Genomic DNA, 27,031 nt, shown 5'->3' with positions numbered 1-27,031 from the left:
TGCCATCCAGTTCCGGGGACAGGGACTCAGCCACCTGGCCCCGGGCAGCCCAGGGAGGCTGCAGAGGGAGCGGAGGGTGAGGCTGGGAGGTGACAAAAGGAGGTCAAGTTGTCCAGACATGGGAGGGACAGTGCTCCAGGGGCAGGTAGTCCAGAGGGAGCAGCAAGCAGGCTCAGGGCTTTCCAACAAGAGCAGGAACCCTGCAGGCCAGGAGCTCAGAGGGGCAGGAGGAGCGGGGTAGAGACAGCCCCTGCAGCCAGGCTCCGCCGGCTGCTCAGCTCCTCTGGGCTGGGGCTCCTGCCTGCCACTGGCTGGGAGAGGACTCCACTCCCAATACACACCACTGGGGCCAGCACCAGGGCCAGCGGATGCTGTGGAGGAGGAAGGAGGAAGGAGGAAGGAGGCAGAGGCTTTGCTCTTGCCCTGCAGCTGTCACCTGTCTTTCCCGCGCTCGCTCTGGGAGGTGCAGAGCTGGGCTCTCAGAGTCGGCCACACAGCCTCCCCCGAGGCCGCCGCCATCCCACCCAAACCCCCTTCCCACACTCACTCCCTGCGGCTGCTCACCCGAACCGCCCTGCCGGGGACCCAGCCCCTGCTGCAGCCCTCGGGGCCACGAGGCAGCTTCCGGGGGTCCCCACAGACAACAGCAGCAGGGCTGCCTCACCCGGGCCCTGTCAGGATTGCTGCATTAAAAGCATCTCCTTCGTAACGCTTTATACTTGGGTGCACCATTCCAAAAAGGTCCCTGGCACACGATAGGTTAAGCCAGATGAGAATGCAATCTCAACAAAATCCTAGCAAAGTGACTTCAACAGCACAGTCCACCAGTCATGCACCAGGTCGAAGGAGGGTGCATTCCAGGAATGCAAGGCTGGCTCCACACCCACCCGCCCATCACTGCGCCAGAGCACACTGACAAGATGGAGGGTGGAAACTAAACCGTCACCTCAAAGGATGCAGAAGAAACATCTGAGGAAAATTAACATTTGTTTATGATAAAAACTCAGCAAAGGGAGGAGGTCACAGACCTCAAGATAACAACAATAGCCAAAGCCGGTGTGGCTCAGTGGATAGAGCATCAGCCTGCAGACTGAAGGATCCAGGGTTCGATTCTGATCAACGGCATGTACCTTGGTTGTGGGCACATCCCCAGTGGTGGAGGCGGAGGGGAGATGCAAGAGGCAGCTGATTGATGTTTCTAACTCTCTCCCTTCCTCTCTGTATAAAATCAATAAAATATATATTTTTTAAAAAGATAACAATGCTAAAGGTCGTCCATGAGGTGCCCACAGCTGACATCACACTCAACAGTGAAACGCTAAGAGCCTTCCCTCTGAGAGCAGGAACAGGACAAGACGCCCACGCCTGCCCTCTTAGTCAGCACAGTATTGCAAGTCCCAGCCGGGGCAGCTGGGCAAGAAAAAGAAGTCAAGGCATCCACACTGGGAAGGAAGAAGTGAAGCTATTTGCAGACGACATGACATTGTACACAGAAAACATGACATTGTACACAGAAATCCCTAACGACCCCACCAGAACCCTGTTAGGATCCGTCGACAATTCAGCTAAGTTGCAGAATACAAGTAAATGGGGTCGAAGGCACAAGATTCTGGTTGCAGGTGTCCCGTACGCTCTGAAAGTTCACGCCACACCACTCTATCACAGACCTGCGTCCGTGCCCGTCTTCACTGATGGGAAGCGATCAGAAGAGGGTTCTCGCAAAGGTGAAAAGCAGGAAAAGCGCTGCATTCGTTTTGCAGGGAGCCGGGAAGCAGGCCCCTCCCTCCCCCTCGCAACCCCAGCTCCTTCCCCAGAACCAGCCAGCTCAGCATCCCGCCCGCGAGCTGTGAGCTGGCTGAGCAGCTGCCTTCCTCTCCGTGTGCTCGGTGCATCTGTTAGCAAGCTGTGTCTGCGCTATCAGAAAGCCCACGCTCTCGGGGTGTTACGTTCACATAAAACTGAATGTGATCAGGCATTGGGAGCGCCATGAATATAAAGACACTGCGGGTGCATTGAACATGGGGTCTTGGAAACGCTCAAAAATCGTCCATAGACACTGAGTGGCCAGATGATGATGATCTCTGAACGCATCATCATCTGGCCACTCAGTGTCTATCCTGTAGAATAAAAGGCTAATGTGCAAATTGTCCCTTCGACCAGCAACCGCCCATGTCCCCTCCCCCTGGCCAGGCTGGCCGGACCCCACCCATGCACAAATTCATACACCGGGCCTCTAATATATATATACATATACATACATATATATATATTTAGCTGAGTGGCCAGATCATTATGCGTTCAGAGATCATCATAACCTGGCCGCTTGGTGAAAGTTAATAGTAATCGCCTCTTTGCTTTAGACTAGGGGTGTCGAACTCAATCAGAGAAGGGGCCAAAATCTAAAATCCAGCCTAAATCGCGGGCCGAATGGTTTACTGAACAGTCATAAACTGTCATTGTGATGGAAACGCAGCGGAGTGCAGTGATGACAGCGCGGTGCGGGCCACATTGCAAGGCCTGGCGGGACGGATTTGGCCCGCGGGCCTTGTGTTTGACACACGTGCTTTAGGCCGTTCCAGCTCACAGCCCCCGTCAGGAATCTGTGCTTTGTGGGGGACACTGGCGTGAGTCCCGGAGATGTGACGTGCAGATGGGGACACAGTGCCAACACTGTCCGTGTGAGACAGATCTTCCAAGCTCTCGTCACAAGAGAAAACAAGGGAGGTGGCGGGTGCTGACTGGACCTGGCGCGGAGGCCCCTGCGCCGTGTGCACGAACGGAACCTCACGTGGCGCTCCTGACGCTGACAGAACGCTTCCTGTCAACGACATCTCAGCCCAAAGCCACACGGAACCCGACCCCCCGTCCTGGAGGGGCATCTTCACGCCTGTCCCGGAACTGGGACAGCTCCGTTCGGGGCACCACATCCCTCCAGGTTTAACAATAACCAGAGGTTACCCGGCCGGCGTGGCACAGGGATTGCGCATCAGCTGTTGAACCAGGTCGCAGCTGGATTCCCGGGCAGGGCACAGGCCTGGGTTGCAGGCTCGGTCCCCAGTGTGGGGCGTGCAGGAGGCAGCCTATCCACGAATCTCTCTCATCATTGATGTCTCTCCCTCCCTCCCTCCCTCCCTCACTCCCTCGCTCTCCTTCTCCCTCTAAAAGCAATACAAATCTTTTTAAGATAATAAAAACAACCCCAGCTCTCCCCGTGGGCTGTCAGGAACCACTTTCTGGGCCTCTCCCCTGAAGCCTGGCCTGGGCCTTCCATCCGGGATCCTGGGCCTCATGGATCAGGAGCTCACGGAGCCAAGAAGTGAGAGAGGGACAGTCAGTCCCCGGAACAGGCGAGGGGCCCCCTCTCCTCCGGAGGCCTCCTTTCCTTCTCCCTTCCTCCAGTCCTCCCCTCTTCCTCTCTTCCTCTCCACCTCCTCCTCCTGCTCCTCCTCCTCCTCCTCCCCCCCCTCCTCCTCCTTCTCCTCTTTCTCCTTCTCCTCCCTGGGCCTCCTCCTTCTCCTCCTCTCCTCTCCTCTCCTCTCCTCCTCCTCCTCCTCCTCCTCCTCCTCCTCCTCCTCCTCCTCCTCCTCCTCCTCCCCCTCCTCTTCCTCCTCCCTGGGCCTCCTCTCCTTCTCCTCTCCTCTCCTCCTCTTCTCCTCCTCCTCCTCCTCCTCCTCCTCCTCCTCCCAGGGCCTCCTCTCCTCCTGGAGCCTCTTCTCCTCCCGGGGTGACTGCCCAGCGGGGTGGGACCCTGATGTCCGCCGCTGAGGGTGCAGGGGACAGAGCCGGTGGGCTTGGTGTGGGAGGGACTGGGTCCCAGTCTGCTTCCACCCTGGCTGCTCCTGAAGCGCCCGGACCATAATCCCTACACCATTGGCACAGCGAGCCCCACCCTGGAGACAGACCCAGATGGCCCTGGAGAAGCTGGGACCAAGGGGGGCGGGGAGGATGGCGGCAGGCTGCTCTCACTCGGGGGAGGGGAAGGAGACGTGCCTGTCCGCTGAGCCACGCAGTGAAACAATCAGAAAAGGAGATGGATCCTGACCTCGTCCAGTGTCTACAGCTGTGTGCCTCCATGTTCTAGGTAACCCGCCAAAGGTGAGCACAGACCCGCCCCCAGGATGACTCACTCGCTCCTTGTCCCTCCTGGAATAACAGGTGGGCCCGCCCCCTCCAGCCGGCACTGGGTCCCGAGGAAGCTGGCGGAGATTGGGGGTGTCCAGCCACACCATGAGGGGCTCCAGGGCACCGCTGACCGAGTTCATGAATATTTAACAGCTGACCGAGTTCATGAATATGTAACAGATGCGGCTTGAACACGCCCGGGGCTACCTGAGAGGGTGCTCAAGGTCATCAGGGATGCGAGGGGAGGACGCCACCACTGCAGCATCGAGTTCTAACAGTGGCCCTGGCCGGTGTTGCTCAGTGGATAGAGTGTCAGCCTGTGGACTGAAGGGTCCCGGGTTCGATTCCCAGTCAGGACACATGTCTGGGTTGCAGGCTCAATCCCCAGTAGGGGACGCACAAGAGGCAGCCAATCCATGATTCTCTCATCACAGATGTTTCTCTTTCTCTCTCTCTCCCTCTTCCTCTCCCTCTCCCTCTCCCTCTCCCTCTCCCTTCCTCTCTGAAATCAATAAAATATATTTTTTTAAAGAAGTGCCAACAATGGGGACCATCTGCACCAACGTGGTCTCTCCTTCTAGAACATTCTCCCACTCTGGGGGGAGGGGGGGACCGTGAAAGACATTCATGCCACGCAGGGCCGACCCTGGAATCTCATCACTGCCGACGGCAACATGGCAGGGTGGGCGGGGAGGGGTGCGGTTTGCTCACCCCGAACCCCAGCTCTCAGGGCGGGCGGGCGGGCGGACCTCGGAGGCCGAGAGGCGGCCAAGGAGCCCCCGGACCGGCCTGACCTGCCCCAGCAGCGCCCACGGCCGCCCCGCGTGGGTGGGTCCAGGGCCCCAATTAAAAAACGCTTATTCTCGGCACTCACACCTCCCAGACATCTGGCCGCCGCCATCCAGAGGGGCCGAGCCTCAGGAAGCCAGTCCCCAGCCAGCCGTCACCTAGCAACCAGCCTAGCAACCTGGCGGCCAAGGGATTAACCCCGGTGATCACCGAGCAGTGCCCAGAGGACACCAGGTCTCCAGGATGCCAACCAGCCGCTCGGGGACCAGGCTCCAGCCGGTGCGGGGACAACGGGACGCGATTTCCCTCCGGAGACTCACCAGGCGGAGAGGGGAGGAGGCGACGGTGGGGGACAGAGGGGGCCGTCACCAAGAGAATGAGGAAAAGGGGTGCCCGGCGTGAGAAAGAGCCCCCCCCCCCCGCCCCCGCCGCCCCGGCCGGTGTGGCTCAGTGGAGGGAGCATCGGCCCCAGGACTGAAGGGTCTCGGGTTCGATTCCAGTCCAGGGCATGGGCCTCAGTTGCAGGTTCAACCCCGGCCGGATAGGGCCCACGTGGGAGGCAGCCAATCGATGAGGCTCTTTCATGTCGATGTTTCTCTCCCCCTCTCCTTCCAATCTCTCTAAAAATCAATGGGAAAACAGTCTGGGGTGAGGATTAACAAGGGAAAAGAAGGGCTGCCTCCCCCCACCCCCATCCCCAGGAGTGCCTTCAGAGAGGCCAGAAACAGAAGGCAGTGAGAGGCCGAGAGAATGTTCCGGAAGGGCGAGCACTCAGTGATTCCAGAAAGCACCAGCCCTGAGCCTGCCCTGACCTGGGGCCAGGACGCCCCCCCTACCCCGTCCACAGGGGTCACCTCCCTGGCCGCCCCCTGCCAGTCCCCAGGCAGGTGCGCGGGGAGCAGCCAGGGGCCCCCTCCCCGGTGCCGCTGGGGACCAGGCGCCCCCAGGTGAGCCCGTCCACCTGGCGCTCGCTGACCGTGAGGCCCGGGCGGGTCACCGGCCCTCTGGGTGAGAAGTGATGCCTCCTGTGAGGCCCAGGGGCCCTGTGGGGCCCCGCACCCCTCCCCCTGCGCCTCCCCGGGCACCTCCCGGAGTCCTGAGCCCTGAGAGGCCCCGCGGGGACGGGCACAGGCCTCTGAGGGCCTCTGAGCCCAGGCTCTGGGCAACCGGAGCCAGGTAACCCCCCGGAGGCCCCGGTGCCAAGGTGCGGCCCCCACGGCCTCACCGAGGGGCCCGGGGACCTGCTCCAGCGGACCGTGTGGGAAAGGCACCCAGGAAGGACCCGGCGCTGGGGACCGCCTGGCACCCAGGGGCACTCGGCAGGCGAAGGGACAGCCGTTCCAGTGCCCCCTCTCCCCCCGTGGTCCTGACACGCCGGTGCAGGGAGAGGAGAAGGTCCAACCGGGGACAGGAAACCCAGACAGACTCAGGTGTGCAGGTGGCGCCCCCCAGGCGATGACGGCCACGGTGACCTTCAGATCCAGGTCACGTCTGCCTCCACCGGGAGCCGGTCCCAGGCCCAGCGGGCAGCAGGGGAGGCCAGGCCGGTGGCCAGGGAGGAAGGGCCGTGCTGACCCCGACTCTGTGCAACCTGGTCCCGTCAGAGCACCAGCCGCGGGCTCTCCTTAGCCCACCGGCAGGGGCCAGGGCTGCAGATGGCTCTGGGCCCAGCTTCCCCGCCTGCAGGATGCCGGCTCACAGCACTTACCTCGGGGCGGGCTGGGGGAGCAGGAGCTGAGCTCACACAGACAGCATCCTGTCCCCAGCACCTCTGAGGGGACCCCTGGGCCAGGCAGGCCTCTGAGGGCTCTTCTCCACCGGGTGAGGCAGCGGGGAGGGACCCGCCCAGCCCCCTCGCCCCCTCCGGTTTCGCTCTCAGCTATTACCAACCCCCCCTCCCCCCGAGCTGGGACGGCCTCCGTGGCAGACGCTCTAGGGCAGAGCTCAGGCGCCCAGGAGCACCAGGGCCCCCCTCAGGGTCAGGCGACACCTTCCAACCCAGTGAGGGCCACCCTTTCGCATCTGTGTTTCCTGAAGAGAAGTTTCTAGATCCGCATCCGAACTGGCCCCTCAGGCAGCACAGCCATGGGCACCTCAGAGCACCCAGGCCTGGCAGGGACCCCCTGTTCAACAGCTGGGCCTCCCTGGGAAACAGCCCAGAGCAATGCTCCCCCCCCCCCAAAAGTGAACACATGGGGGATGAGGGAGGGCAGGCGGCGAGAGGAGGCGAGCACAGAGCTCAGGGCGCTGGCCCACCACATAGAACTGTGACTGCTCTGTGCCTCGATCTCCCCATCTGCAAAATGGGTCACCCCGTTCTATAGATGGGGAGAACTGCCGCCTCCTCCCGGCCACCCCCTGGGTGCCAGGCCTTGCCGAGAAGTGACCGGTCAGTGACCCTGACAGCAGCCCCGAGGACTGTGGGAACTGAGGCGGGGAGGGGAGGGCGTGAATACGAGCTGGCGCGAGTGGGGGCGCGGTCTGTGCCAGGCAGGGAATACGGACCAGTCACCCCCCGCCCCTCCTCGCGGGCTGTGGGGTCAGCGTTCCTGCATGCTGAGTGGTTTTCACGTTGACGACCTTTGCTAACGGAAAGTTTAGGGGTGGGTCCCCCCATGATTAAAACTAAGCAGCCGAAACCGGTTTGGCTCAGTGGATAGAGCGTCGGCTTGGGGACTGAAGGGTCCCAGGTTCGATTCCGGTCAAGGGCATGTACCTTGGTTGCGGGCACATCCCCAGTAAGGGGTGTGCAAGAGGCAGCTGATAGATGTTTCTCTCTCATCCATGTTTCTAACTCTCTATCCCTCTCTCTTCCTCTCTGTAAAAAGTCAATACAATATATTTAAAAACAAAACAAAAACTAAGTAATGCGTGACCCTTTGGGAAGAGGAAGGAGTTTTCTGAACCACCAGTGGTTTGGGCAGCTGGGGCAGCCCAGACCCGTCCTGTCGGTCCCTGCCCGGTCACCGCTGTGCTCGGGACCCTCCCGGGCCCGGCAGCGCCGCGCCCGCCCGGCCGCTCACCTTGAACCTCTCGGACATGCTCTCGGTGACGCTGACCGTGAACTCGGCGATCCTGTGGGCGCGGCCTTTGCCTTTCTTGCGGCTGGGCTCATAGTCGGTCTTGGTTTTCACGACCACCTTGTCCGGGAGAGAAGCGACCGTGTGGTCAGAGGGGCAGCCGGGGGCCTCCGGGCACACCTGGCCGAGGAGGAGGCTCACGGCCAAGGTCACCCCTTCGCCAGGAAGCCCCTCCTCCAGGAAGCCGCCGCCTCCTCCTGGCCGCCCCTCGGAGCCAGGCCTTGCCGAGAAGGGACCGGTCAGCGCCCCTGAGGGCAGCCCCGGAGGACGGTGGGAACGGAGGGGCGGAGGGGTTAGGCCCCTGGGACGAGGCCACATGGCCGGGGGGGGGGGGGGGGGGCAGGGCCTGTCCACCTCCCGGTGGCCACGTCCTGTTCCTAACTCTCTGACTCAGTTTCCTCATCTGTGGCCTCAGAAATCTGTGAGACCAGCTCTCAGTGCTGCTCGGTTCCTGTCTCCGGGCGTCCTGGCCAGGGGTCCCTTTGTTCACACAGGCCTGGAGCTGGGAGACCGTTAGCTTGTGAGGCCACTCCATCGGTGGTCCCGGCCGTCCTGCCTACCTGGCCTCCTCCCTGATAGATGCCAACTGTTTACCATGCATCCTGGGATGGAACAGACGGAGGGAGCCAGAGGAGGGCCCGGCTGAAGGGAGAGGCCCCTGACAGGCCGCCTCGGGCACGGCGGTCTGGCATAGCCGCTGCTCTGGGTGAGGCGGGAGGGCGAGGCGGGGCAGCGGGGCCAGGCTGTGCTGGCCGGGCAGGCGCGATGCCCGACAGGGTAGAGGAGCTCGGAGGCGGAGGCCTCAGGCAGCCAGGCCCCTCCTGGACCATCAGGGGGGCCCAGGGGCTCCCCGTGGCCAGCTGCACCGGGTGGCCTTCCTCACCTGAAGCGCCTGTGCTGACCTCGCTCCTGCCCCCCAACCGAACAGACAGTACAGCTGGGTCAGCCCCCTCAGGAGGGCCGAGCCACCCCCTCAGAGGGCCCAGGGCAGGAAGGGTGGTCTGGGAGTGAGGCCCCCCCAGGAATCCCCAACATGGCCAGGAAACAGCCAAGCCCCAGCCAGAGCCTCCCCCCCCCCCCCCCCCCCCACACCGGGACGAAATGACACAGTGAATGCAAATGTGCTCGCTGGGAACAGAGCGTGCTCCGGCCGTGCCCGTGGCCATGCCAGTGCCCGGGGTGGTCTGAGGAAGCAGCAAGGGGTGAGGATGGACATGGTTTATTGTTCTAGGTTCATGTTTTACCACTGTGTGGATGTTTAAGCATCCTATCTACCTATTTAAGTGATGATTCCCGAAAACATCATCCCTAAGGAACACAAATCAGTTGACTGGATGCTGCATTCAGCAAAAGACGGTTCTTTACAGGCAGGGGAGCCGCCTCCGGGGCCGCTCACGCGGAGGGGCAGGGGCGCTGGGAGATTCACAAAGGAACAAAGGAGGCTGCAAGCCGCACGCTGACAGCCCGCAGCATCCTCCGCGCGGGATGGGGGGAGGGTGCAGAGGGCTCAGCCCCTGGGAGGGCCCCCACCCCCACTCCACCCCCACCCCACCCCCCACCGGGCCTGCAGGCCGGCCTCCGCTCCGCAAAGGGGCAAACCCGGCTGAGAGGGAACCTCCTGGGAAGGCACAGGGGCAGCGGCGCCTGCGCTCACCCCAGACCCAGAGCCCCTGGCACCGAGGGGCAGAGCAGGGGCAGGGGCAGGGCAGGGGCAGGAGCGGGGCAGGGCAGGGGCAGGGGCAGGGGCAGGGGCAGGGGCAGGGGCAGGGGCAGGGCAGGGGCAGGGGCAGGGCAGGGGCAGTTGCGGGGCCAGGACACCCTCGGACAAGACTCCCATGGAAGCCAGGAGGGGACATTCCCGGGCGCTCCGCTGTGTGCTCGCCGCTGTCCTCTCCGGGCCGGTTCCCCATCCGGAACCCCATCCTGGGGGTGGGGTCCTCCCTCGGGTGGGTCCGGCCGCCCCCCGCTCCGCGGCCCCAGCGCACGCGGCGGGTTTCTTTTGTCGCCGCCAGGATTCGGGGTTCCCGGCCGCGGGGTGCAGGCCCTCACCTTGTCCGGCGGCGGGAACTGCAGCTGGTTCACATCCAGGGGCGTCATCAGCGGGATGGTGTCGAAGCCGTCCTCCAGCAGCGCCTGCTTGGCGCCCTTCTCCGCGAAATTGCTCCCCAACTTCACCATGGCTGCGGGGACCGGGCTGCGCTGCGGGGGCCGGGGGGTCACCGGAGGGGCCCGCCGCTGCCCCCCAGCCCCTGTGCCCGCCGCTGCCCCTCAGCCCCTGTGCCCCCGCCGCTGCCCCTCAGCCCCTGTGCCCGCCGCTGCCCCCAGCCCCTGTGCCCGCCGCTGCCCCCAGCCCCTGTGCCCGCCGCTGCCCCCAGCCCCTCTGCCCCCGCCGCTGCCCCCAGCCCCTCTGCCCGCCGCTGCCCCCCAGCTCCTCTGCCCGCCGCTGCCCCCCAGCTCCTGTGCCCGCCGCTGCCCCCAGCCCCTGTGCCCGCCGCTGCCCCCAGCCCCTGTGCCCGCCGCTGCCCCCAGCCCCTCTGCCCCCGCCGCTGCCCCCAGCCCCTGTGCCCGCCGCTGCCCCCCAGCTCCTCTGCCCGCCGCTGCCCCCCAGCTCCTGTGCCCGCCGCTGCCCCCAGCCCCTGTGCCCGCCGCTGCCCCCCAGCCCCTGTGCCCGCCGCTGCCCCCAGCCCCTGTGCCCCCGCCGCTGCCCCTCAGCCCCTCTGCCCGCCGCTGCCCCTCAGCCCCTGTGCCCGCCGCTGCCCCCAGCCCCTGTGCCCCCGCCGCTGCCCCTCAGCCCCTCTGCCCGCCGCTGCCCCTCAGCCCCTCTGCCCGCCGCTGCCCCCAGCCCCTGTGCCCCCGCCGCTGCCCCCCGAGCCCCTGTGCCCGGGGCGGGCGGCAGGGCGCGACGGGCACGGCCGGGCGGGGGCCGGGCCCACACGGATTCGGGGCCCCGGACGGAGCGCGGGGCGCCCCGCGGAGGGTGAGGGGCGCTGCCTCCCGGCGGGTCCCCGCGTCCCCGGTGCCGGCGACGAAGGGCCTGAGACCCCACTCCCGCCCCGCCCCGCCGGGAGGGCCCCCCAGCCCCGGCCCCGGCGCCGCCGCCCGCACCCACCGGCCCCGCACCCACAGGCCCCGCACCCACCGGCCCCGCACCCACCGGCCCCGCACCCACCGGCCCCGCACCCACAGGCCCCGCACCCACAGGCTCCGCACCCACCGGCTCCGAGGTCTGCGCTGACAGCAATGGCGGAGGCGCGCAGCCGCGCGGGAGCGAGCGATCCGGCTCGGCGGCCCCCTCCCCTCTCTCCCTCCTCCCTCCCCTCTCTCCTCCCTCCTTTCCCTCCTCCCTCTCCCTCCTCCCTCTCCCCTCCCTCCTCCCCCCGTCCCCCCCCCCCCGCCCTGCCGCAGCGCCCGGCGCACAAAGGAGCCGGGGCGGCGGGACGGGCGCTCCCCGGGGACCCCGCTGCACCCGGAGGGGAGGGGCGCGCAGGGGGGTGGAGGGCAGCCCTGGGCGGTGCCCGGGGCGCGGGGCGAGTCCTAGCGGAAAAGGGGGGGGGGACCCTAGGGATGGAGTGACCCCGAAAGTGGGGGAGGTGCCGTCTGCAGCCGCTCTGACGGCGGGGGGGGGGGGGGTCTGGAGGATGGGAAGGTTGGGGCGATGGCAGGAGGCGGGGAGGGCGCAGCTGGAGGGAGGAGGCCGCAGAGGGCGCGTCCGCCTGCGGAGGGGGCGGCCGCCGGGAGAGGAGGGGGCGGCCGCCGGGAGAGGAGAGGAGGGGCCGGGCTGGGTGGTGCAGGTGGGGGCGCCCTGCAGAGCGGGGCGGTCCCCCGGGGCAGAAAGACGGAGGTGTTCCCCGCACGGCACAGGGTGCGCGCACCGGGCACCCACCGGGTGGCGTGGCGGGAGAGAGAGGTTTCTCTGCTCTGGTCCCCTCCGCAGCCTCAGCCGCGGGCATCCCCGCGCCTCGGCCTGGGATGAAGGAGGGGGTGTAGCCTGCCCTGGACCCCCCCCCCCCCATACTGCCCGCTCCGTGGGCCCCGCGGGCGCAGCTGCCCACAGGAAGGCCCTGTTTTGCGGACTTCCAACCAGCCGGGCGGTGGGAGCCCAGGAGCCCGGGAGCCCGGGAGGGAGGCAGCGGCTGGAGAAATGCCGGCCCGAAGCCTTGTCACCGCCTGGCCTGGGCTCCCCTGCCGGGCATGGACCCCGTTTCCCACCGGCCGCCGGAGAACCAGGAGAGAACACACACTCACACACACTCTCACACTCACACACACACTCACACACACTCTCACACACACTCTCACTCACACACTCTCACACTCACACACACACTCACACACTCACACACACTCTCACACACACAGTCTCACACTCACACACACACTCACACACACTCTCACACACACTCTCACACTCTCACACACACTCTCACACTCTCACACACACTCTCACACTCACACACACACTCTCACACTCACACACACACTCTCACTCACACACTCTCACACTCACACACACACTCACACACTCACACACACTCTCACACACACAGTCTCACACTCACACACACACTCACACACACTCTCACACACACTCTCACACTCTCACACACACTCTCACACTCTCACACACACTCTCACACTCACACACACACTCTCACACTCACACACACACACACTCTCACACTCACACACACACTCACACACTCACACACACTCACATACTCACACACACTCACACTCTCTCACACACACACACACTCTCACACACACACACTCACACTCACACACACACACACTCACTCACACTCACACACACACTCACACACACACACACACTCACACACACACACTCACACACACACACTCACACTCACACACACACTCACACACACACACTCTCACACTCACACACACACTCACACTCTCTCACACACACACACTCACACACACACACACACTCTCTCTCACACACACACACACTCTCACACACACACACACACACACACACACTCACACACACTCACACACACACACACACTCACACTCACACTCTCTCTCACACACACACACACACACACACACACACACACACTAACCCCAGGGGGCCTGGCTCTGCCCGCTGTGCTGAGCCGGAACCATGACCGCCAGCAGCCGCTTGGCGGGGGTGCCCTGGTTTCCAAACCCGCAGAGGGCCCGCCCGTCTCAGAGGAGGTCACTGTTCCTCTCCACCAGCTCCGGTCCCCGCGGCCCCACGAGGCCTGGGTCCCGGGCAGCCCGCAGGGCCCCTGGCCGCCTGGGCAGCGCAGCCCCAGCTCCGGGCTCAGCTCCCTCCTCAGAGGCCCCTGGACAGCGGCTCAGGTGCCGAGGAGGCGGCGCTGTGAGCAGGTGTCACGTGGGCCCAGGCAGCGGGCGAGGACGAGTGGTCAGCCCGCTCGGGGCGCTGGGGGCAGGCTGTCTAACCCCCGGGGCGCCCTGCCCTCCCATGGCCTCTGCCAGCCGAGGACAGAGACCAGGAGGGCCGTGAACGGTCACGGCGCTGTCCCTGGTTCTGACTGGCGCCGCTCGCTGGACTTGGCACCTGCGTTCTGTGGGTTTGGGGGTGCCCAAACTGTGCCAGGCCCTGTGACAGTGACACACAGGCGATGCCAAGGCGTAGCACGCAGCCCGCCCGCCGGGAGCTTAGGAGGAGGGAGAGGAAACCGCCAGCCAGTCTTTGAGGGGAGCAGTGAGCCCGGGGGCAGTGGGGGGACCTGTGGGTGAAGGGCGGGGTCCCCTGGAGAGGCTTGGGGGACGCAGGGCAGGCTTTGTGCTCAGGGAAGGCATTCCGGGTGGGAACAGAATGCACAGACACAGCCACAAACCTGGGGGCTGAAAGCAGCCGAAATGCGAGGTCTCCACGTTCTAGAGGCCAGAGATCCAAAATGAAGGCGCCCACAGGCCACGCTGCCTGTAGAGAGAGCCTGTCCCTGCCTCTGCCGGCCTCGGGTGCCCCGGCATGCCTCGGCTGTGGCCACATCACCCCAGCCTCTGCCTCCGGGGCACGCGCCTCCTTAGTCAGTGCCTCTTATAAAGGCACTCTGGCCCTGACCGGTTTGGCTCAGTGGGTAGAGCATTGGCCTGCGAACTGAAGGGTCCCAGGTTCAATTCTGGTCAGGGGCATGTATCTTGGTTGCGGGCACATCTCCCATAGGGGGTGTGCAGGAGGCACCTGATCAATGTTTCTCTCTCGTCAATGTTTCTAACTCCCTATCCCTCTCCTTTCCTCTCTGTAAAAAAATCAATAAAATATATTTTAAAAAATAAAAATAAATAAAGGCACTCGGGCCTCGGGGCCACGCAGATCACCAGCATACGGTTCTCGCCCCAGCGTCCTGAATCCGACCACGTCTTTGGCCAGCGAGGTGTGGCTCCAGGTCCCGGCAGCATGGAGCTCAGCCTGCGTGGATGCTCTGAGAGGGAGGGTCTCAGCCAGAGGCCAGGCTGAGAGGCCGCAGTCACAGACGGGGGACAGTGGACACTGGTGGCTGCAGGACAGGCAGGCGGAGGTCTCTGCAGCGCACAGCATGAGGTAGACAGGACCCTGGTTTTGGCTGAGCACCCACAGTCTCTGACCCCTAAGCTCACGCGTTGGGTTTTTCTGAATGACTCTTCCAGGCTGACCGATCCTGGGACCGGCCCATCACTGCTGGGGCGATAGCAACCACTCGGCCCCAGCCACCCTGCACTGGGCAGCCACGGCTGCTCCCCCCCCCCCCCTCCCAATCCCCCCTTAGCCTGAGGTGGCTTCCAAGTCCAAGCCTGTCACTGCTTCCCTTGTCCTGACGCTCGTAGTGCTGACTGCCACAGCGGGAGGCAGGGGGACTCCGTCTGATTTCCAATCCTGTCTCTGCCCCTTCCTCGCTGTGTGACTTTAGACAGGTTGCTTAACTTCTCTGTGCCTCCGTTTCCCCATCTAAAGAATGGAGATGATGATACCTCCATCATAGTGGTGTTATGAGAGTCAAATGAGTTGATATTACATTATTTAAAAAACCACACACAGCGCCTGTTGGCCTGTGATTACGGCTCTGACCTCTAATCCATACCCTGTGGTTTTATTGGTAGCGCAGGCCAGAGCCGGGACGAGGTGGTGGGCGTGTGTCCTGGCAGGATTAGGGCCCTGAGTGAAGGAGGAGCCTGCGGTGCTGGTTCCCCCTGTGCCCTCCACGTGCCACCCCTCCCCAGGCTGGAGCTGCCCTGCAGACACCCGTGCTCAGCTCGTGGACTCCGATCCCTCCGGCCAGCGGGCACTGCCCCCTCGGCCCCTCAGCCCTTTCCTTCCCTCTCCGTGGCAGCTTCAGGCCCTCCAGAGCCCGTCACCGCCCCCTGCCCTCCCGCTGGCCCAGTCAGGTGGCCGGCCGCCTCTCCGGGCCCACATCTGGCCACCCCCTGCAGACTGTCCCTGGCATAGAACCGAGGACAGAGGGCATGTGGGGGTCCGAGAGGCGCTGCCCAGGGCTGGGTGGGGGGGGGGGGAGAAATGCAGGCCTTCGTGTCTTTACCAAGCCCCCGCCCACCCGCCGAGCTTTCCAATATCGCCCCGCCACCTGGGCCCCGGCCTCCGCACAGCCGCAGCCGTGTTAAATTATTCAGCCGGTGAATGATGAAAAGCACTTTGCCCAAGTAAAGAACCACAGGCAGGCCAAAGCCTAACAGCGGCGGTACCGCTGTCCGCGCGAATTAATTACTGGATTTGTTAAAAGCCCTCAGATGGCCGAAGGCAATTCATTCCCGCTCGGTGGAGCCAGGGTCCCCCGGAGAGCGGCTCAGGTTCACGGCTCCGGGGGGCGCTGGAGGCCGCTCTGCGCCGGGCTGGGCTGCAGGGCAGCTGGGGTGGCAGCTGGGTGGGACCCAATGGGCCTTTTCTGTCTGTGCTGTCTCGGCCCCACGGCTGGGGAGGAGGTTTGGGGAGACATGGGGTGAGAGAGTGCAATGCTGACCCCCCTCTGAGCTGAGCTCCAGTGCTGGCGGGGGCAGGATCCCTTTTCAGACTCCGGCCTGTGTGTCCTCTCCCCTGCAGGCAGTCCCCTCCTTCTCAGGCCCAGCTGGGGGTGGGGATGGGTTCCTCATGATCAGATTTTCCAAAAGATCGAATCTTTATCCCTCGAGGTCTAGTCCCTAATTTTGGACCAGAGTCGCTCTGTAATGCAGGGCCTTTCAGCACAGAGGACTTGAAAAGAGCAGGATGGCTTCAAACACAGCCAGACTGGGCGAAGGGCTGGGAACCTCACACCTAGCAGGCTTGGCTAGGGCTCAGGGCACATGCATGCCTTCCCTGGTGTCTCTGTGACCTCTGTTCTGGTCAGTGTCACTGCCACCGTCCTCGCCACCCGCCCCATTAGCTCCTTCCAGTTTGCTGTGAGCAGAGACTCTAACCGCCAAATGTATTAGAATGACATTTTAAAAAAGGAGGAAAGCCCTGGCTGGTGTGGCTCAGTGGATAGAGCGCCGTCCTGCAGACTCAAAGCTCCCGGGTTCGATTCCGGCCAGGGGCACATGCCTGGGTTGCAGGCTTGATCCCCAGTGGGTGGCCTGCACGAGGCAGCCAATCAATGATTCACCTCATCATTGTTGTTTGTATCTCTCTCCCCCTCTCCCTTCCTCTCTGAAACCAATAAAAATATCTATATAGATAAAAGCCTAAGCAACCATTATGACGCGAAGACCAGAACAGCCGGAATGACTGGTCACCATGACTCCGACTGACCACCAGGGGGCAGACACTCAACGCAGGAACTGCACCTGATCGGGCCCGGCCCCAGGCTGAGAGGGGGAACCAGAGTGGGTGGCGACGGAAGTGGGTGGGAGGGAATGAGGAGGCCGGGAGGCGAGAAACCTGATGGGCCCTGATCACAGGCCAGGCCTAGGGGCCCCACCCCTGCATGAATTTCGTGCACAGGGCCTCTAGTCTGTTTAAAGAAGAGTGAGGAGGCCACAATCCTGTCCCCTAAACATTCATGTCCACCTGGAACCTCAGGGAGTAACTTTGGAAACTGGGTTTTTGAAGATGTAATTGGTTGCGGATCTTGGGATGAAATCATCCCGGATTCAGGATGAGCCCTAAGTCCAATGACGGGTCCAGGGTCTCCCCCGGAGACAACGTGAGGACATGGGGGCACAGAGAAGGCGGGAGTGGACGGAGCCGGGCGTGCGGCCACGGCGGGGGGCCTGGGGCTGCCCCGGCCGCTCTGCTGACGCCTGGGCTTTGGACTCCGGCCCCAGACCCCAGAGAAGGCGTTCCTGAGGTCTCAGCCGCCAGTGTGAGGTCCTTCGTGGTGAAAGCCCAAGGAGACCGTCACAGAAGTCCCCCCGCCCCCGCCGCTCACTTCATGCTTCTACACGTCAGAGCTTAACCCGTCACATGTTTCAGCATCTTATACATTTTTTAAATCGCTCCTTAGAGTTCCTGAATGTTCACGCTTAAAGCTGGTAGCTGAAAGTGCGTGCTCCTGCTGGTGGGAGCCTCTGTCCTTGCCCCGGGCTGTCGCGGGCACTCCCAGGGCTCCTGGGCCCAGCCTCGCCCGGGACGGCAGCTCCCTCCCCTCCAGGCCAGCACCGGAGCCTGCATCTCAGAGCTGGGGCGGGACTCAGAGAGCGTTAGTCCGGCCCGTGGCTCTCAAACGGGGGTCCCGGGACCAGGGGCGTCAGCTTCGCCTGGAAGGCAGACCTGCGGATGCTCGGGCCCCACCCCGGGCCCGCTGGACCCGAGATTCGGTTCCACAGCCCTCGGGCGGTGCCCGCACACTCGGGTTTCAGAAGCGCAGGGTCCCTTTGCCAAACTGGACTTCTGCACGCGGGCTACACTGGGCACGCAGGGGGTTCGTTTCTTTGTACCTTTTCGTTGCGTTTTGTCATGGGGGGGGGGCGCGTGTGTGAGAGCCAGAGAGCTCACAGACACCCAGACTTTCCACTTTCTCTGGTCCTTTTCTTTATGCCCAATGGAAGGTGTGTTCACTGATTTGAGAGAGAGAGGAAGAGAGAGAGAGAAACATCGATGGAAGAGAGAAGCGTCGCTCAGCTGCCTCCTATACATATCTGGACTGGGGTGCTGCGAATGGGCAAATCCACAGAGACGGAAAGGAAATGGGGGAGAGGGAGGGGGAAGGAGATGTAAGGGGGGAGGAAGGGACAGGGGTGCTGCTGAGATAGTGTACACTGAGGCAGCGAGAGTGCCTGGGCCGGGAATATAATACACCCACTGCCTGGTGTGCCTGAGGTGGTGAGTGTCAGGGCAGGTGAATTACAGCTCAGATAAAAGGGGCGTGGTCAGCTCCCAAATGCTTGCTCCTTGGCGGTCGGTGGCGGTGGGGAGGGTAGCAGTGGGGAGGGTGGCGGTGAGGAAGGTGGGGAGGGTGGTGGTGGGGAGGGTGGCGGGTGGGGGAACAGAATGACTCTGAGGCACGTGATGCTCATGGCTGACGCTCGATGGCATTCACATGATGGGCTCTGTGCTGACTTCACAGGGATTAGCGTCCTCGAGATGGGTGTGTGCAGTCAGCCATGGTCATTGCCCTTCCCCACCTGTGGCACCGCCCAGACCCCAACCCGGAGCCCCTGCTCTGCCACTGTGGCAGCCAGCTTCGGTGCCCCCGGGACTGTGTGTGCATGTGGGCGTGCATGCGTGTGCACACGTGTTTATCATGCACGCACATATGTGTGATTTTGCATTTTGCGTATATTATGCACATGTGTATATGTGTGTGTGAGTGCCCATGTGTGTTGTATGTGAGTACCTGCCAGGGAGGTTCTGGTCCTGGCTGCACCGGGTGGTCCCGGGAGGGACGGAGCTGGCTGAGAGGGTGACTGCTCCCAGGAAGCCCGCCTGCGCCTGCGCCTCAGGGTGCTATGGGCTAGAGGCTGGGTCAGGACCAGAAGCAGCCCTCCGTGCCGGCCCCTCCCCCTGAGCTCCCAGACCAGCGAGGCCCAGCTCCGCCAGAAATCACACACCCAAGCTGGCTCTCCCCACCCCTGAGGCTCCCATGTCCTCAGCTCAGGCGCAGTAACAAAGCCTGGAGGCTGAGGCCAGGGGAGGCAGGCTGGTCCCCCTCTTACCTTTCCCCCCCTCCGCCCCGCAGGCTGGAGGCTGAGGCCAGGGGAGGCAGCCTGGTCCCCCCAGGCCTCTCTCCTTGGCGTGTGGACGGCCGTCCTGTCCGGCCCTCCCCGTGTCCTCACGTGGCCGTCCCTCGGGTGTGTCTGTCCTCATTCCATCCTCTCAGGACGCCCGTTGCATTGGATCAGGGCCACCCTAGTGACCTCATTTCACTCAACCACCTCGCCTCCCGACGCAGCCGCGTGCTGTGGGCCGGGGTCAGGCAGGTAACTCAGCCGGGACATGCGAAGACGGCGTGGGCTCTGAGCCACACCGGCCGGGTCACGCCTGGCACGGGTCCCTCCCTGCTGTGGGCCAGTCACTCCTCTCCAGATCCGTCCCTGCTCTGAACCATCAGTCACAGGAGAATCCGAAGGTGCCGTGCCCCTGCAGCCCCTGCCAGCCCCTGCCAGCTCCGCTGCAGGAAGAACAGCCGCGGTGTGGGTCTCCAGATGTCTCTGACCCCTGCACCCCGCCGGCTATGGGAGTGAAGGAGACAGGCACCCTAACAGCTAGCTGCACACTACCTGCAAGGAGACAGAGGCTTACCGAGGTCAAGTCCTTGCTCAAGGTCGCCTAGCTGGGAGGTGGGGGTGGGCAGCCGGCTGGGGGGCGGGGTCAGGTCTGTCTGTGCCTCCCCTCTGCCCTCTGAGCTCTGGGAGGGCAGAAACAGGCTCGATCTCGCACACACACCCCAGTCCCAGCAAGGGACCCTTGTGAAATAGCCTCCACCCTCTGCCTCACAGGCGGGAAGGGGGGGTCGGAGGTGGGTAAAGAGGTAGGGGGAGGGTCAAGATATTTGCTTTGTGCTCTGTGTCATCCTGGCCTCCAGAGGTTGTGTCTGAAACTCCGACAATGACCCTGAGTGTGAAATGAAAGCACCTGCCCAGCCACAGAAGGGACTGTTGGACCGTTGGAGGGAGCGGGTGGCTGGGGGGGACTGGCTGCTCCACTCAGGATACAGCCGTTCCCTGCAGATGGATGGTGCCGCCATTACCTGCGCCTGAAGCCATGGGGCGGCAGACACCCCCGGCTTTCGTCCCTGGAGCTTTTGCTAAGAATCAGGTCACCTTTCAGCCAGGATGGGGCCCTCAGCGAGCCCAGTGTCCCCCCTGCTAATGGCAGGGCCCTTCGGGATCGGAAAGCCAGCTTCCTCCAGTGTCCGGTGTCAGGAGCAGGGGTGGGGGGCGTCTGCCTGGGGTTCATCAGGTCGCAGGCGCTGTTCCCAGGGCACTTCTCAGGTGGGTGAATGAGCTTTGTGATCTGGCCGTGTTTTGAAAATGCAGGTGCCCAGGCCCTGGCTCTGCTCACGGTGAGGGCTGTGCCGCCATCTGGTGGCTGGATGGAAACCACACACGCAACAGCCATTGCAGGGCTGTTTCTGGGTCAAGTCAGGGAAAAGAGAGCATGTTTGTGGGGCCCCGCTGTGCGCTGTCCGCCATCCCAGAACTGTGCCGGGGTCTTTACCAGCACGTCCGGCTGGAGGGGCAATGAAACTGTCTGCAAGGACTCAGCGTGTCCACGTTAACACTTTTTTTTTTTTTTTTTTTTTAAAGGAAAGGCTATTTGCTCTATGAAAAGGCAAAGAAGTAACTGACAAATGTGTCAGTGGTGCATTGATCTGTGTGATTGGAGAGGCAGGTCTGGAAGGAAATACCAGGATGGAACAGCATCACCGGGGTAAATGAGAACGCACAGGACGCACCCGGCAGTTTGCCGTCCCAGCCGGGTGTCCGCACACCCAGCCTCGCCGTGGGAGTGGGAGGAAGGAGGGACGGGTTCACACGAGACCTAGGTTCTCCCCTAGCTGGCTGCGTGGCCCTGTGCAGGGCGCTGTGACCCCTTGACCCCGGCTCTCCGTCTGCTGCCTGGGCCTCGCCGGGCTGAGTGCAAGGGCTGGTGGGAAAACCAGGAGTCAAAGCTGGCACTGTCACCTGCAGCCATGCCCATTTTCTACAAACCCCGCCCCGTCTCACCGTGGCCTGTGATTCTGAGTCAGAGCGAAAATGACAGGGTTCGGGTGCTTTCATTCTGGTCCTTCGTGCAGCCCTACAGGCAAACCCTGCTGTGCCACAGTAACTCTTCACGGCAGGTCCTGTTTGGAAATCACGGGGCAGGACTCAGTCCCACAGGCTGCAGTGTGCTGGGAGAGGGGTGTGTGTTTAGGAAGCCAACAAGCGGCGGACCTGGGCGGCAGTGCCGTGGGCGAGCCGTCATGGACGCTAGGAGGAACGGAGCTGCCCATCTCAGAGCAGAGGAGACCAGAGAAGGCGGAGCTGAGCCCGCCGCAGCCTGGCCAGCGAGGGGCAGCCAGGACAGGCTCCGTTCTGATGGTGAAGGAGCCCACTGTCCCAGGACAGCCAGGACCTGTCCTTAAAGGGGAGCCCCTCATTTTGTTACTACTATGGTCTTTAGGGTAATAAAAATGCTAGAGGAAATACATTAGATAGCAAGGCAAGTTTCATTTATTCAAATTAAATCACAGTATGACTTTCATATACAAATAAAATCTGTAAATAGAAAATGCTATTTCAGTCACGTAAAAATATTTGTATTTTACATATATGTGTGTGTATGTGTGTGGAGATATAGATATATATATATATATATATATTTCCCCTTTAGCATGACCACAATGTATAGTATTTGCCCCGAAGTCCACACGCCATCATGCCATGAGTCGGTGGACGGCTCCCCAGCTCCCACTGTAGTGTCTGCTCCCACAGTGAGCCAGGGTGCTCCGGCGGCTTCCATTTACCGGCCAATCAGGAAGGACCTGAGCCCCGTGTCCGGCGGTGAGAGGGCGCGCAGGGGACGCTGCCTCCTGGACACAGCGTCCGCGGCGGAGCAGCATGCAGCGTTGGCATCACCGGGCTCGGCGCCCGGCACCAGCATGGCTGGCGCTGGCAGAGGCGCGGCGTCACCGGTCCAGCTCGCCCTCGTTCTGCAGCGTCTTCATGGCCAGCCCCACAGGGCCATGCCGGAGAAGGGCCCGTCCGCGCTCCTGTGCCCCGCGCCCGCCGCCCGGCCGCCCGGGGGGCCGCCGCAGTGGTTGTCCAGCGTGGCCAGAGAGGGGCGGGCGGTGGCCGTGCTGTCCGTGGGCAGCGGCCCGTCGCCGGTGGAGGCGTCGGCGGCCGAGAAAGCGAAGGCCTGAGGCTGTGAGAGCTGCCCAGGGGCCTTGGCGAGTTTGCCAGGATCCGCGGCGGGCTTCTCCGGGTGGCCGGCCCCCCGTGGCTGGGGCGTGGCCCGGAACTTACAGCAGGAGCCGGCAGAGTGGCCGTCCAGGTCTGTCTCGGGCTCGTCCCCCGGGGGGACGGGGAGCTTCACGGACACGGGCAGCAGAGTCACAGACACGTCCTGGGGGAAGGCGTCGGAGCCGGGGGCCCTGTCCAGGCTGGGGGCCCGGATGGCGTGGGCGAGCTCCCGCAGCGCGTCCGGGCCCCCGTCGTCCGCGCGGCAGTGCATCCGCCGGTGCCGACGCAGCACGGCCGAGCGGGTGAAGCACTTGTCACAGATCTCACACGTGTACGGCTTCTCCCCGGTGTGCGTGCGGACGTGCCTGCGGAGGTCCCCGGACCCCCCAAAACTCTTCCCTGCGTGGAGAGAGGGGTCGTCTCAGAGTGGAGCCTGCCGCCACCCACTCTGCCAGACTCCCCTCCGGCCCCTGGGTGTGGGCCTCTCGGTGCCGGCCTCCTGGACCCTGTCTGCCTGCACAGGAGCCCTGCTGGCAGCTGCCCACCCTGCCGGTTGTTGGGTGCTGGGAAACCCTGCCAGTTTTGTTTAAATTTCTGCGAACCCAGAGCAGCCGGTCCATCACAGGAAACACTGCTCATGGCCTCTGTGCGCGCAGCTCTCACTACATCTCTGCCCCTGTCCCCGGTTCCAGTTCCTTTCCCTGTGCACAGCATCAGGCGGGGTTTGTTCCCACAGTCAGGGCTGCTAAGGGGTCAATAACCTTATAGAAGTCCTAATGTCATTACAAAGGAGTGAGCACTACACACGTATGTACACGGATGTTTCACTGCTCCCTCGTCTGCATGTCACTCTATCTGCATTCTCGGCTCTCCAGCCCTGGCCAAGCAAAGGTGGGCTGTCTAAAAACACTGCCTTTGAACAAACTAGATGTCGATGCCCACGTGTTATATTCTGGGGACTTTTCTGTTAACCCAAAAATAAAAGGCCTTTCAAAGCAAGAGGCAACTGGCATTTAATTGAGATCCCTTAAGAACTCAGGAGGCACCGAGAGGCAGAAGCCTGCCTGTGTTCTGATGGGGGACAGAGGCAGGGTGTGTGTGAGAAAGGGAAGGGGAAGTGACGTCACGGAGGGAAGGCGCTGCTACTGGTGCAGCCCAGCTACCTTAGTGCCACTAATTCTCAGCCAGGTTTGTAATTTCCAGTCCGGTGGTCACCAGACCAGCAGTTAGAACTGCGTCCTTGTCTCGGCAAACGGTTCTCTGGACAGTGTGGCCCTGGGCCCGTCCAAAGTTACCACACGGGACGGGACGGGGCGAGAGGGGAGGGGAGGGGACCGGCGGCCTGGTCTGTGACCACTCACCGCAGGCCGTGCAGCTGTAGGGCCGCTCCCCTGTGTGCCGGACCCGGTGCCTCACCAGCTTCCTCTGCATGTTGAAGGACTTCCCGCACTCGTCACAGGTGAACACTTTGTCCGCCGTGTGTGTCTTCTTGTGCTCCTTCAGGTTGCTGAAGTTACTGAAGCCTGAGAGACACGACCGGGTCAGCGCAGGGCCGCACCCCGGCAGTGCCTCCAGAAAGAAAAGCAAAGCGCAGCCCACCTCGGCCACAGGTGTCACACAGGTGCGGCTTCTCGCCCGAGTGAATGACGATGTGACGCTGGACATCCCCAGAGGCTGCGAACCTGCGAGGCACGGGAAATGCAGCTGAGAGCCTGTCCGCCTCCGGGTGTAATCAGAGCGCCCGGCTTCATGGGAACGGGCATTAAAGTATCTTTCCCTTCCCCCCTTTGAAGGAACGCAGAAAATAGTGCAGGGTTGTTTGTCGAACACTTTTCCCACCTTGCTGCATCAATCTCCTTCAGAGATGGCCACCAATGGCTCAGCTTAGGGAGCCATTCCCGCTCAGGCCTGGGATGGGAAATCCAGGCGTGTTCCCTCCCACCACCCTAGAGCAGAGGTCAGCAAACTCATTAGCACAGAGCCAAATATCAATAGTACAACGATTGAAATTTCTTTTGAGAGCCAAATTTTTTAAACTTAAACTTCTTCTAACGTCACTTCTTCAAAGTAGATCCGCCCAGGCCGAAAACCGACTTCTTCGCATGGGCCACAAAGTTTCAATCGCACTGTACATGCGCGCCTACATGTGGTATTTTGTGGAAGAGCCACACTCACGGGGCCAAAGAGCCGAATGTGGCTTGCGAGCCGCAGTTTGCCGACCACTGCCTAGGGGAATGACAACAGGGAGGCACGTGAGCCTGGGAAGGTTTAATGTGTTTCTACCACCTGCAGAGACACCTGTTTTCTGGGACTGAGTCACGGGCAGCCCCCTGGTGTCCCCACCGAGGCCCGCTTCCTGCACAGGCGACTGGCTGCACCAGGGCCGCTTCCCTCCCGCCTCAGACTCTGCATGGGGCCGTCATAGCCCTCACAGGGCAGGTAGCGCTGCCTGGATGGACGGCGAAATGAACGGCTCTAAAGCCATGTGACTGGTACGGTCCTGGCTGGTGCCTGGTGTCCAGCGTGACCGTCAGGGGAGAGCAGTGGACTCCGATACCTGACCCCTGAGAGGGGGGCAGGCCAGCGTGTGGCTGTGTGCACGCCGGAGGGACCCTCTCCTCACTGCCCAGTGAGACTTCGCCGAGTGCCCTGGGCTGAGCCCCGCCTGCCTTCCGCTGCCGGGTCCCACGGCCTGAGGCCGGGCCGGGCAGCCAGGCTGCAAGGCTCACAGCCCTGCGAGGCACTCACCTCTGTGGGCCACTTTTAGAGAGAATGGACATTTCAGTGTTAAAGCACTGTGCCATGTAAAATCCCACTTCTAAGACTTCTGTCCTGGGTGTCCCTTCTCTGCACGGCCGTCCTTGACCCTTTGTTGCTCATGTGTCACATGTAAGCTCCGCAGAGGGTCTGACGGGCCTGCGCTCCTCTGTGGAGTGAGTCCCACGCGGCTCGTGTGCGAGCCCGCTGCGCACTGCTTCCCACGGGGACCAGACAGAGGGGTCCCTGCAGGCGGGGGACAGCCCGGCACTGACCTCTTGCCACAGACTTCGCAGATGTAGGGTTTTTCACCAGAATGCCGACGCAAGTGAGTCTGCAAGTTACCTGCCTGCAAAAAAGGAGAAGCAAAAGCATGCCAGTAATATAAGGGTTTTTGAAAAACAGGTCCCATCCATTTGAATGGAAGACTGGCAGACCCAATCAGGTCCCAGTCCACCTTCCCAGGGAGACTAGACACACAACGCAGAGGGAGCCACAGGCAAGAGGAAGGACCGCCCACTTCTAACGGGGGTGCCGCCCTCTGTTTGCTCCTGGGCCAAGGGCTGCATCTGCTGTGCCATCGCAGGCCTGCGCTGGGCCGCTTCTCTTAGACGGGCGGCTCAGTGCAGGTGCGGTGGAGGCTGCCACACTTGTGCTTCAAACAGACCTCGATGTGTTATTTCATATAGTTTTAAATGTGGACCGTCTCTATGCAAGCGGCACTGGAGAGCAGCAGCAGCGCTTGCATCTGGCTTCTCCCTGAGAAGCACGCTTGGTTAGAAAGGCCAGACCTCCCCAGCATGACCCCCTCCGCAGCGGCTGCTCTGCGCGGCGGGCTGTGACGCCGTCCTGTGTGCAGAAATGAAGTCAGGAGTCACTGCAGCCCTCCACGGCAGGGACTCCGGCTCCTGGTTTCTGACACCAGCAGGCTGCCAGTACTCAGCATAGGCCAGTGGTCGGCAAACTCATTAATCAACAGAGCCAAATAGCAACAGTACAACGACTGAAATTTCTTTTGAGAACCAAGTTTTTTAAACTTAAACTTCTTCTAACGCCACTTCTTCAAAATAGACTTGCCCAGGCCGTGGTATTTTGTGGAAGAGCCACCCTCAAGGAGCCAAAGAGCCGCGTGTGGCTCTTGAGCCCTGCTTGCCGACCACTGGCATAGGCCATCAATATGAAACTGCCTGCAGCGAGGCTGAGACTGCAGATGCCTCAGACGTTAAGCACCCCGGCTACTGCTTCCAGCTCAGACGCAGAGGCAGCACTTCCCACTGCGGAGACTTCAGTTAGCAGTCTTGGTCTGTCACACCCCTACTTAATTTTTTATAGGGTTCTGTTAAAAGCAAACACTGAAATAAGCGAGGTTACCCACGGAAACAATGCTCAGGCATTATGCACAGAATAAGCCAAGAAGGGGGAGTGAATAGTAATACCAACTAACACACCTGGCTTTGTAAATCTGCATTTAAAAAAAATACATATTTTTTACTAGAGGCCTGGTGCACGAAATTCAGGGCATGGGTAGGGTCCCGAGGCCTGGCGGGCGATCAGGGCCAATTGGAGCCTTCCAGCTGCCAGCTGGGCCTCCCTTTGTTCCGCACTGCCCCCATGGTCAACACACATCACAGCAAGTGATTGAGCTCCCAGTCTCCTGGTCGAACTCCCGAGGGGACAATTTGCATATTAGGCCTTTATACATATAGATTTTAGAGAGGAAGGGAGAGGAAGAGATAGAAACACTGATCTGCTGCCTCTTGCACTTGCCCTAATGGGGAATGTGCCCTTAACAGGAATCAACCCGGGACTCTTCAGTCTGCAGGCCAACACTCTATCCACTGAGCCACACCAGCAAGGGCTAAATCTGCAGCTTAAAAAAAAAAAAATTAAATGCAAAAGACAGTCCATGATGACAGGTTTGAAATGGGTCTGAAGTCCACCTATGGGTGGAATTGTAAAACATA

The 27,031-nt window shown here is 62.2% G+C and overlaps 2 protein-coding genes across 2 annotated transcripts in view; both read right to left on the bottom strand.

The window, feature by feature from the left end:
* Positions 1 to 10,190, bottom strand: part of NSG1 (neuronal vesicle trafficking associated 1) — a 17,078-nt gene extending 6,888 nt beyond the window's left edge. Inside the window, exons 1-2 of the mRNA XM_036420678.2 lie at positions 10,041 to 10,190; positions 7,935 to 8,051 (exon numbers count right to left, since the gene is read on the bottom strand). Coding sequence (XP_036276571.1) covers positions 7,935 to 8,051; positions 10,041 to 10,169 — 246 coding nt within the window. The 5' untranslated portion in view covers positions 10,170 to 10,190. The remainder of the gene's footprint in view (positions 1 to 7,934; positions 8,052 to 10,040) is intronic.
* Positions 10,191 to 21,558: 11,368 nt separating this feature from the next.
* Positions 21,559 to 27,031, bottom strand: part of ZBTB49 (zinc finger and BTB domain containing 49) — an 18,249-nt gene continuing 12,776 nt past the window's right edge. Inside the window, 5 exon segments of the mRNA XM_045574159.1 lie at positions 21,559 to 22,080; positions 22,083 to 22,709; positions 23,672 to 23,833; positions 23,910 to 23,992; positions 25,343 to 25,416. Of these exon segments, the coding sequence (XP_045430115.1) occupies positions 22,037 to 22,080; positions 22,083 to 22,709; positions 23,672 to 23,833; positions 23,910 to 23,992; positions 25,343 to 25,416 (990 nt within the window). The 3' untranslated portion in view covers positions 21,559 to 22,036.

Source organism: Pipistrellus kuhlii, unplaced genomic scaffold (genome assembly GCF_014108245.1).
Source record: "Pipistrellus kuhlii isolate mPipKuh1 unplaced genomic scaffold, mPipKuh1.p scaffold_m20_p_1, whole genome shotgun sequence".
Taxonomy (NCBI): Eukaryota; Metazoa; Chordata; class Mammalia; order Chiroptera; family Vespertilionidae; genus Pipistrellus; species Pipistrellus kuhlii.
This window is presented reverse-complemented; position numbering and strand designations above follow the sequence as displayed.